Below are 12,047 nucleotides of genomic sequence, written 5' to 3'. Positions count from 1 at the left end.
CAAATCTGTAGCATGTAATCATCCAAAAAATGTTGCTTTGCTCTTTTTCAGATAGATCATGTGGTCCGAGGCCATGTCGCCTTCCCGGAATTACAGTCAAAAGCTGCAGCCAGGTCACTGTTCTTATTCCTTTATCACATACCTGCCTTACCAATTGATGATACACTGTATTCCCAGCAGTGCAGAATTGCACTGCTGTATCCTTATTCTGAAACAGGGGAATTAACAGTCTGATAGTGGTCTGGAAGTATTTACGAAGGCTTGCCAGGTGATTGCTCAAAGACAAAAGCTTTAAACTCTCCTCAGATACCTTTGGCATATCTAAGTGGTGATACTAACTTCCTGTTTTTCAGCTTCTTTTTTATCTAGCCCAGGGTATTTCTTGATACCGTAGCATCAGCCCTGTTCAGCAGACCTTTATGCCTTGGCCTAATGCTGTGTCTTAATTTGTAGGTGACACTATTAAGCTCCAAGGATGAGATACAGCATAATTAGGAATATTATTCAATATTTTTGGAACAGTCATCTAAAGGAAGGTATAGCCACTGTATGAAAAACTTTTGCATGGCAGCACAAATAGAACAGAGAAACCCAGGATGAATTTTCAGACAAAACTTAAGATGTAGGAGTGAATTGGAGGTAACTCCAGGATTCCTTGAGCGGGAGGCTGTGTGCGATGTGGAATTTCAGTTTGGTCTGCTTTGGAAGTGAATGAAGACAGTCCAGACACTTCTGTCAGATCTGGAATTTCTCAAGCTATTTTGGCTTGGATTCCTTTTAAGATGGTTCATGTCACTCCCAGAGAGATCTTAGCTGAACAGTTAGGCACATTGGATGAAAACTTGATTCTCTTTTAATTTCTTTTTCCTCCTTAGATTAAAGAAAAGAACAGCTAACTTGGCATTTTATCTTCAGTTTATCAATCTGGTCTAAAAGGCAAGGGTCAGTCCTGATAGATGTATTAAGTGCATGCAGTTATACAGTTATTTTCAGACCTCCCTGGGGGGATAAGGCTACCTGCTTTCTCTGGATGACCCTTCCATGCTTTGTAGTGCCCAATTCCTTACTTGTTTGTTAAGAACTTGACCAGGATTCCCAGAAATGTATTGGAATTCATTCAGTATGAAATAGATTCATGCTTCCTAGAATTCTCTTTGTTGTTCTTTAAAAAAGGATATCAGGAAATAAATGCATCTGTGTAGGTTTGGAATAAGGATTGATCTGGGTGTTTTTCCAAAATTTTGGCTTCCAGGCCATTTTTCCAGTGCCCCCATATGAAGCAGAAGCATAAGACAAACAATTAGTTTAGTCTGTGATGCCAGGATAAACCATTTTTTTTTCTGTGTTGGAAAAATGAGTATAGAGTAGCCTGCTTGTCCATACGAGGTCTGTTACTGAACTGACTGACCACAACTAATTTCATAGTGCAAAAAGCTTGGAATGTGATGTGAATAGGACACTAAATACAGAATATTGGGAATAGAATTCCATGTTATCCGAGTGTATGGTGTCATAACTTTGGATTTGAGTCTCCTGCAGTTAGTAAAACTGTGGAGGATAGCATTTATAAAAAGGGTTATAATATTTTATAAAAAGAATGATAATATTTTATAAAGTTAATTTTCTCAATGATGTTTTTATAATGTTTTCCAGATATTACCCTCCTAATGAAATGTTTGGATAGCTATCAATTTAGTAAAAAGGTCTCTTATTAATTCCCCCATCCCCCTTCTCCCTGTCCTTCTCAAATATTCGTTAAATTTAAAGAATGTAATTTGAATAAACAAAAATCAAGAACTTTGCAATTTGAACTGAATTTTTCTCCTTATTTCTTCGTTTCTTTCTACACATGGAGCACAAGCTTCAGCCTTGCCATAGGGACTAGTAGCAGTAGCAATACAAGTGGAAGGCATTTTTTTAGTGAACAGTGTTGGCCCAAACTTTGGATTATGCGTTTACTTACACTAAGTCATGTAGTTAACAAGAACGTAGTGTCTTGTTTTGGGGGATTGTTGGTGATGATGGTAAATTATTTGCCCAGAAATCTCAGCAGAATATTTCAGAGAATCTGGTTCATTATGTTCAATATATTCTCTGTGTGGTGTAGGAATTTATATCTGTTCAGCCATTGCAAGTGGTCATCAAAAGAAAACAAAATGAGAATTCCATACTTAGGTGTGCAATTGCATATTACCTTTAATTCCCATGCTAGGTGCAACACTGTGGAGAGTTGGGCTTGTTTTGTAGTGACAAAAACCACATGCATGTCTGGATCATTAGAAAACAACATCTGAGGTCACAAATCCCTGCCTCTTACTTGCTGCTGCCTATCACCTACTTCTACCTCCCCAAGCCTGTCTTTCCTTTCTCCCAGGCTCACAATGCTGCTTATAAGCAGATTTGGCAATGGCAAACTGCCTGCTGAGCAGCTGATCTCAGAAGCTTCACTGTGCAGACTTCTGTTCCTTTGCCTATACCAGGAGCAAGAGTTTGCAAGCTGTTTATCACTGTTTCGATAATTTGTGGTAGCTTGTTAGGGCGCGAGCGGCTCAGACTGATTTGCCAGAAACCAGCTCCTACTGACCACTTGTGCTGAAGACCAGTCTTGTGCAACCCTCCCAGTACTATTCCTATGTTCTCTTTTCCCTTCTTTTACTGGAAGTGGAGAGAGTTGAATTACATGAGGATTGTCTGGACAGCTGTAAATTTAGCATTTGGTCTAACTAATTGGCATACTCTGTGAGCAACAACAAAACTTGGTTTCTTTCATGCAGAAACTGCTTTGTAGATAGAACCTCTGGTCTTCAACCTATATATTGTGTAGGTCTGACACCTAGTCATTACTGATATGGTAAAACACAATACAAGTAGGCTATAGTAGGAAAGCAAAAAAAGAAATCATATGATCATTTATGCTTTAATGTTTAAATACTTCTGCTTCCTAGAATCACAGTTTCTAACTGTTTGACAGTGAAGATTATATGCACTTTGGCGCTTTGTGAAGCGCTATGTTTTAGGACAGAATTTCCTTTCCTTCACTTCTCAATGCCATTTCCCCATCTAAAGAAATAGCTCCTGAAAAAAATGTGGTGAAGCGTCACACACATTATCTGCCATCAATTCTGGGATCTTTCAAGCAGAACATAATAATCATATTTGACAGTTCCCTGTACCTCTAGATGTTTTAGACCCCTTTTTTTTTAGATTTAGAAATCTAAAATTTTTAGATTTTTTCCTGGAAGATACCTGCTGGCATCTTCCAGGATTCCTGAACAGTTTAAATACCAACCTCTTGTTGCTTTCTGAAGTTACGTCCCTGGCAAACTTGCATTGATTTCTTATTCACCACTTTCACCATAGTTTCTTTTTAATAGGAATAGCTTGTGCTCAACTCTGCAAGTCAGATCGAGCTGCTACTGGTACTTTCTCACAGAGCTGAATAGAAAAAGCTTCAGAGAGCTAATAGTGTAATACTACATATAACGCAAACTTGGTAGAAACTGGAACTGGCAAGTGTTTGAAGGATTTTGCCAGTCACTCAGTCCAAAAGTAGTGCCTTGAACCCATATCTGTATGTAGGAAAAAAAACCGTAAAAGGTGTGGGGAAAAAAGTGTAATTCCAAGGTTATGCAGATCTTAAGCATATTTGGCTGAACTTCAGCCTCTTTTGTACAGTCCTTGTGTTCTGTCCGAGCTGCATGAATGGCTAATCCTTGCGAGAGCAATCGAGAAGCAGGGATGTCTGGTAGGTCTGTGGTTGAGTGAAGCTTTCCTTTCTTTTCCTTCCCAACAGTCAAGCCATGACTTAGACTGGAAATAAAATGACTTTGTCCTTAGCATGTACTGCTTATAGTGCAGTCTGTAGGGATGTAGAAAATAGGGCCACTTTTACAACAAGGGGGAAAAAATGATTGTGACCTCAAAATTATCATAATTCAGGTCCAGGAAGACACACAAAGTACATTTTAAAGTACGTGAATAATTATGTGAATTAGTTATTTTAATGTCTTCCAAGTGTACTTCATTTTGAATGATATCCTCTGATAGCATACACATGGTAAGGTATAATTGAAAAAACATGCAGCTGAATGGTTGAATGCAAAGTATAAATATACAGCTGCTAGCAGGTCAGAAGTCAAACTAGTAAAGCATATGCCAAATTCCCTTAGGGATCTCATTAGTGCATGATTGAATATACATGTAGAGGCTAAATGAATATCACTGTTTGGGTCTACAGTGGATGAGACAATGACTAATCAATTGTAATTAGGGTTAGATGCTATTATTGACCCACATGTCTAGAATTAAATGCCCCACTTGGAGATTTCTGAGGAGTTGAAAAATGTATATGAATGTGTTTATGAGAGCATGAGTATTTGAAAAAATATTCTGAGCATAATTGCAACATTTTTAAAATGGAATGTCACTAGAATCATTGCAAGCCAAAGCACTGAAGAATTCACCATTAGTCCTAAGATTACTCTGGGTCCAGGAAAAAGTCTGTTGGATATGGTGGAGCTGGGTGTAGTATCTGAACTTAGATACAATCATATTTAGGCCCACGTTCAGCTCCTCCCTAAAATAGCAGCCACTTGCTTTCTCTCCTCCACCCTTAGTGCTGCATTTTAATCATAACACACACTGAAATAATTATGGTTTAAAAAAGGAAAGCTGTAAGTCCAGTGCTATTGATTAATCAGAGAAATTTTTAAACATTTGTAAAGGAATTTGATTTTAATTTCTGTCTGGAATCATCCTTATTCCTCTCTCTCAGCTTGCTTTTCTCTAGCTTTCTCTTTCACAGTGTCAGCACCTTTCTGTTAAGAGACAAGCATCATCAGCCCCAAAAATATAAACAGCTCTGGCACACCTAGGGACCCATAGGAGTCAATGTACAAACTCAAGATCACAAACTGCCATTATCTCCCCTCATCCTGTGGGATCAAGGAACTCAGATGGCCTGTTGAATGGACGTGCAGATAGACATCCCCACTGCCCTCACCCTGCAATGCCATGGGCTCAGCAAGCAGTCATTTTTGCTTTTCTCCCCCTGTGTTTTAAATTTGGGATTTGGCATTCTTTGATGGGTTTTCTGCATTTGATGGTAGTACAAATGTTTTATGTTTGATGAATAACCTCCCCCACTCTTTTTCTGACTTGTTTTTCTTCTAGTGCTCACAGTATATATACATACTTGAACAGTCACCTGGATCTGATTAAGAAATCTTTGCCTGTGGGTTTCCTCACTGTTGATTTACATGTTTGGCCAGATTTCCATGGTAACAGATCTCCCTTAACAGATCTGACACTAAAGGGCATGGTAAGAAACAGCCTGTCTTTGCAGAAAGGTCAATGGAGGGTAAAAAAAAAAAAAGTTTGGAAGAAGTTTTTTTCAATTTTGAGCGTACTCCTCCTTAGCTATTTAAACTATCCCATAGGATTTGGGTTTCTTGCTGCATTTCAAAGTGTGCTAATGTTTCAGTAGAAAACCAGAGATCATTGTAGTTGAGATATCACTACAGCCACATTTATTTTCTAAAAATATGAGGATCGTGTGTGTGTCCCAGTATCTTTCCTAGGAATCACATTTCAGAGCACTGACTAGCAGCGCTTGCTGTTGTTAACTCACCTGTCTACCAAATTTTGCCTATCTGTTGCAATTAATTTCAACAGAAATTTGGGTATGCTTATCTGGGAAAGGAATGAAACATTCTGAGGAGAGATTGCTTGATTTAAACAAATAAATATTCAGTAAACGTGCTGTACTAGAGTTGTTGCATAGCAAATTTCAACAGAAACTGAAAAGCTCCTCTGCTTATTGTTAAAAATGGGCATAGATGCTCTCATGATCGGAAATACGCAACCATGGTGCTTCATACACATCTTTGTTCAAAGGTAAACCTGATTTGATTCTGGCTTGTGGGTTTAAAATTGCTACTTTTGGAACTTAAAGGGATTGAAATATTGTGTTCCGTACAAAGAAATTTTCAGAGCATTGCAATCTGGGACCAGAAAGAGCAGTGTCTGGAGGCTCAGCAGAGGACCTCTGCTGGGGAGATTTTCAGGCCATCTTTAAATGTTTGGATGTTTCTCTTCACTGAACTTCATGGTGGTAGATTGGCTAGGTCACAAGCCCAGGATGTTACTGTGCAGAACTATAGCAGAAGAATATCATAAGGGTATAATTTGATGATATCAAAATACCTGGTGATTAATGCAAAAATCTACTTCAAAATGGCATATTGTCCTTGAAGCGAGCATCTCAAGCTATTCACCAGCACCAAAATCTGCTGTATTTGAGACTGAGATAGGAAAAGGTAGGCATAAGCACCACAACACATTTTAAACCACAAACGAGGGAAATATTAAAAAAAAAATAGATGGCTTATATTTTGGGAGTCCTAATAATACCTGTATTATTTTATGAAAGAATTATATGCTGCAGCAGAATCAGAATTTTCTTGGTATGATGGCCATATGCAAATACTGGTAATAGCAACACATTTTTTCTGCCACAGTTATGGCTGCATCCAGGTCTTGCCTATGCTGATATTAATCCAGAGTAACTACAGTGCAGTATTGATTTATGTCAGAGTAAAGGAGGTTAAGATATAGTCTTTAATTATTAATTGTGTTTCAGTTTTAGGGTGCTTGGAAGGGAGGGGGAGAAATGCTTTTAAAAAGTTATTTTTATGTAATAGCATTTTCATATTATTACATTAAATACATTCACGAGCAATATCTGAGTCATAACATAAAACTGTCAGAGTTAATCTATCTCTAATCCTGTACAATATGGTGTTTGTTCTTTATTTCTTTGCAAGGGCAAGAACAATTTATGTGGTTCTTCGCAGATCAGGAATAACATGTTTAACATAGCATTATGAGTACAGCTCACAAAAGTAGGGCTTAGAATTAGCACTTAAAACTTGTTACAACAAGAAACCATAGAAAATAATAGAGTTTTACTTTGGCTGGATTTGTACATTTTCTTTTTGATCTTTGCACAGGTTGTTGGACTAACGTTGTCTCGGGGTCTGGATGAACTTGCCCTTATCTACTTGGCCACGATTCAAGCCATTGCTGTAAGCCATTTTAAGTGCATAGAAGAGTAAATGAATTGTCTCATGTTCTGTGGCAGACTGATCATTCCCTTCTGCTAAACAGATTTCTAATAATTGATTAATTCATTTAATGGACTTCTTCAAGGAGCAAAACATTGTTTACCCACAATTGGTGACTACTCCCTACTGTAGGATAATCCACAGTCTGTGGAGAAAATGTTCCCCTAAAAAGTTTTCTCCTTATGGCAATTCTGTAAATGGAGCTTTTGCCTCTAGTGCAGATGTGAGGAAAGGGGCTGATACTATATGGGGCAGTGTTAACATCATGGGCTGTCTAGAGGGAAGCTGAGAGAGTGGAAGGAAAAAGCTTTGGCACTTGTATGAAGGAACTTGCAATCCCCTAAAATGCCTCAGCTTCAGATTGTTCCTAAATCCATGGATTTCCCCTGCTTGCCTGTTAGATGAGTCAGAACTCTGTACCACAGCAAGTCGGAGAGGGTCTGTGATTCAGTTCATAACGCAACAGATTGAACAGACCAGATCTCATTCTTCCCTTGGTTTCCCTGCTGCAAGGCAAGCAGTTGCCTCATGCGTGGCATTTCCAGCCCGTGGCTGTGTTTCTGTAAAAGTGGACAGTGGGACTGCCTTTATGAAAATGTCCTCGATGTGTGCTAACATGCAGAGATGGGTAATTTTATTGAAATACTTTTGTTTCTGCCCTAATTTTCTTTGGAACCCAGGATTTCCAGTTCACAAGAAGTTCTATTTTGAAGTGAAAACCTGGGCCATAGAAGTTGTTTTGAAACCCTGGTGCAGGGTATTTTCAATGGGGCGTGCTATCCCCAGGCATTTGGTGACTGAAATCGGCATTCCTTTGACATCCTTTCTGTGATTTTTTTTTTTTTTAAGTTTGTTGAACTTGAGGTGGTTTTGCAAAACATTAACAGATTGATGAATTGGGGAGTTTTCCTGACAAAACTCTGTTCAGTTGGAAAACTTCCAAACTCCTGTACTGGTTAAACAACAACTTTGCTAGGCTGGGTCAGCCATCTGGGATATAGAGGGTGGGCGGCTGCTGTAAATTTACTGTGAATCGTACATCTTATGTGCTAACCCTCCCTCTTCAGCAAATAACGAGAACTTAACCCCAGCCTGGAATTCATTGTTGTGAGTTTTGATCCTTTTTTAGATTAATGTAGCTTCGTTATACCTGATGCTTCAGTATAATCCCACCATTTAAATAAGAATGTCTAGGAGAGTTTAAACAATGCCAGCGACTGATACTGCCCCCTGAAAGAAACTTTCCAGTATCAAACAGGTGCTCCGTTATTATACCGTGCTAACGAAGTGGAAACATTCTCTGCTGGAAATCCTGGGAAAGTCACCTATTATCTCACTATATGATACAACTCAAATTTTATTGTAAGACACAAATACTGTGTTGAACACTAAATTCAGCATCTGCATATCTTTTTGATAGCTAATTGCACTAATTGTGAGATATAATATAAAAAGGCCATACCGTAGTTTTCATTGTAAGTTAACGGAAATTCATTTTTCTTAAAACACTATTGAAACAGTGACTAAAAAGTAGACAGACTAGACTTGGTTTTGACTTGGTGTATTTACTAACTGCTAATGTGATACCTAGGAAATTTAATTTTCCTCTCATACGCTGTCACTCCCAACTTTAGCTTCACTTTTGTTGAAGGAAACAGTTCTCATTCAGGACAGCCCCAATCCTGTACCATTAGCTGTCTTCAATGGGTGCAAGATAGACTTTAAACCTAAGTAAAAATCTTGTGAAAAGTATGGGCCTGCCCACAGAATGTTAATCTCTGGTTTTCTTTTCAGCAGGAGAAGCTTTTTTCTTTTTATATAAAATTTGCATTTGAAGCCCCTCAATTTGCATTTTCTCCCATCCAGGATTAAATTAGTTTCCCCCCCACCCACAGTGAAATAAGTCTGGCTTTAATTTAAATTGCTCTGTGAATACAATTTTCCAGGCAGGTAAACACAAAATAATTTTCACAGCATGTTCTTTCTCAGGGTCTTTGACGTGTGTATGTTGTGAGAGAAGTTGTTAATAAATTTGAATTTCAGAAGTAGTGAAAGAGAATATCCTTTTAACTATTCATTGCAAAATGCGATGCAACAGTTAGACTGATGAGAACATGATCAGAGATATAATTGTGGCCGTCAAGCTCGTTCTGAGGAGACAGACTCTTTTTAGGGCAGTTTATTTTTCCATAATTAAAATTGTGGCTGTGTGATTTGGAAATTAGCCCTCTGTGTCAATAGGGAAGCGATGGATTTAGTCAGCTGGTGTTGCGGCTGCTAAAGTTCCTCATAACTGCTTGAAAAACCAAAGTACATTTGAAGGCCTATGCAGAGTGGTGCCAGTCATTCACAGTAAACATCTCCAGTCTGACGAAACTCTGCTAGCTTCAATTTTCAGTAACTTTTATTTGAAGAGGGGTTTATTGCAGGCTGCAGACCTCTTAATGAACTTGCAGCATAGCATAAAGAAAGCTTAAACGACAGTTTGTGAAAACTTTGACCAGGTTGTGTTTTGTGGGGAATCTACCTACAAAGAGTCAGCTTGGGCAAAATTTTGGCTTGAATTTGGCATTTTGTCAAGTCTGAGCTTCAAAATTAGCTTCTAAGGTATTATAACGAGCTGGGAATTATTTTTGGACAAATAGCTTGTCAAAGAGAAGTGGAAAATGTTCTTGCAAGAGGAAAGAGGGAGAAGGTTGACTTCAGTTGGAGGCAAGCAAAGCAAACAAAAAGAAAAGATTTTTTAAAATGGCAAAGCATTTGCTTTCATCATTCGCGGAGCAGAACACTGAGCTGTTCTAATTTCAGTTTCTCAGAATGGAGACTGTAAATGAAAAGTTTAAACATATACCTACATTTTAGATGTTTCAATTAATCCAGGGATGAAATAGAACATTTTATTTTGCATAGGGCAAAGGCCAAGAGAAATAGTTAAGCCAATACAAAATTCTTCAGGTTTTCCTTTTTGCTGAAAAGACAGAAAATACAGTTTTTTATTTGCTCCTTTTTTTGTTCTGTTTTGCTGTTTGGCTTCAGAATTGAAATCTCTTTCCTGAGAGTGATTTTCAGATGCTGTTATACAAAGTAAATAGAAGTTTTTGGTGGGGATGTCTTTGCCATGTAGGTTTTAGTTCTGGATCTGGAAATGTTTTCTGTACTCTGCTGTGCTTGGTCACAAACAGCTGCTTATCACTGCCGTCAGTTTTTCCTGGTGCCCATTTCTGTGTCTTCTCATAATCCCCGTCTTCACCCTTGTCGGTACTTCCCTGTAAGCCCCATTTCCCTGTGTTATTGTGTACTGGTACGTCTTCACTTCTTCAGCCACCCCCAGGATGTTTACTGCAATATGCTGTGTCCATGTACTTCCCAAGTCTTTGTGCCACCTGTTTGATTTTTCTAGTTCTTAATTACAATGCCTGTTACTTGGCTGGAAGCTAAGCAGAGGCCATACTCCTGTGCAGGTCTGAACCCAGCCCTCAGGTTACTGGTAGGGGCAGTCAGTAGCATCATTCTTTTTAGCAAATTGTGCTTTAAGATCTGTTCCTGTGGCTGCTCTCCTGTGCTCATCTGTTTACTTTTTCCTTCCCCCCATTTCTGAAGTTAGGAACAAGACATATTTTGGAAACTATGCAGGCTGCAGGGCATCATATCAACACGCTGTTTCTGTGCGGTGGGCTGAGCAAGAACCCTCTCTTTGTGCAGATGCACGCTGACATTACTGGTAAGTTAGAGGAAGTGCGGGGAAAGGAGTGTAAACTACTTTATTTTAGGTGGCTAAATACTTTGTCTTTGGAAAAATAAATACTCTCTTTATATAGAACTGTATTTTGCTGGTTGGCCAAAAAGTGTGTAATGAAATGTTACTTCCTGCGAGACTGGATTTCCTGAAATTTAAAGACATTTGAATAACACAGAGATGCGGTGCAAGCAAAGCTCCATTCTTTGTATTGTTAGGAAACAGACTTCTGGAGAAACCTCTGGTATGATTTCCAATCTGCGGATCTCAGACTTACAGGTTTTTTAAGAAAGTGCACTTGAATAAATATAAAAACTTCGTATGGAATTTTTAAAGCCAATATGTATAAATTACCTGTCAGAGATGTTTCTCACTATCAGATTTTTATTTTTAAAAATTATTCTAAACATTCTATAGAAATTATTCCATTCAGTCAGATTACAAGAAGTTAGTTAGATGAGGATAATGCCCAGTACATTTTGTGAGCATGTTTTGCATAAGATGTGTTTTACTAAAACCTCTATTAGCTTCATCCTGTTTGATTTCTGTTGGACTTCTCCTGACTCTTCCTGCTCATGCTGGACATTGTATCCATTAAATAGAACAATTATTTTCTGAATTACTTCCATGTCTGTATCATTAATATGGCTTAGGGGACAATTTCTGGATCCTTGCTCCTGCATGGCATTGCATTTGGTTTTGTAGAATTCCTGATGGGTGGAAGGTCCTGGGTATGTGGTTTGTTACAAGAGGAGGTCTCAGGCTTGCACGGTATTTTTGGTCTCCCTTTAGCCTGTGTGTGTTGGACATCTTAGCACACCTGTGAGTCAGTTGAATATACTTTTAAAAATGTGGAAAAAATAACAAAATTTAGTTTAAAGGACTACAGAGAAGCTTTGAATGAGGTGTGTTTTGGGTATATTTCAAATTAAGACCAGTTGAGCTGTCATGAATAAAGTTTAAGGCTCAGTTTTGGGGCATTTGGTCTGGAGATCTGACTTGCCCTAACATCAAACCACACTTCATAACCTCGATGCAGGAGGGAAGATGAAAATATGCTTTATGTCCTTACCTGAGTTGAAAACAGAAGTGGAGAAGCAAAAAGCATAATGCGTATTGACCTTAAAATTCACTAAATACATTGTAGTCAAAGTGACGCTTTCCGTTTGTGAAAAAGTGATGTTGTC

At 38.4% G+C, this 12,047-nt stretch overlaps 1 protein-coding gene across 1 annotated transcript in view; it reads left to right on the top strand.

Moving 5' to 3' along the window:
- FGGY (FGGY carbohydrate kinase domain containing) overlaps positions 1-12,047 on the top strand; it is a 137,578-nt gene that overhangs the window by 92,955 nt on the left and 32,576 nt on the right. The window contains exons 9-12 of the mRNA XM_075710850.1: positions 52-113; positions 5,173-5,320; positions 7,011-7,085; positions 10,725-10,845. Coding sequence (XP_075566965.1) covers positions 52-113; positions 5,173-5,320; positions 7,011-7,085; positions 10,725-10,845 — 406 coding nt within the window. The remainder of the gene's footprint in view (positions 1-51; positions 114-5,172; positions 5,321-7,010; positions 7,086-10,724; positions 10,846-12,047) is intronic.

This window comes from Pelecanus crispus, chromosome 5 (genome assembly GCF_030463565.1).
Source record: "Pelecanus crispus isolate bPelCri1 chromosome 5, bPelCri1.pri, whole genome shotgun sequence".
In the NCBI taxonomy this organism is placed as follows: domain Eukaryota; kingdom Metazoa; phylum Chordata; class Aves; order Pelecaniformes; family Pelecanidae; genus Pelecanus; species Pelecanus crispus.
The sequence above is the reverse complement of the archived record's forward strand: the minus strand, read 5'-3'. Positions and strand labels throughout refer to the sequence as shown.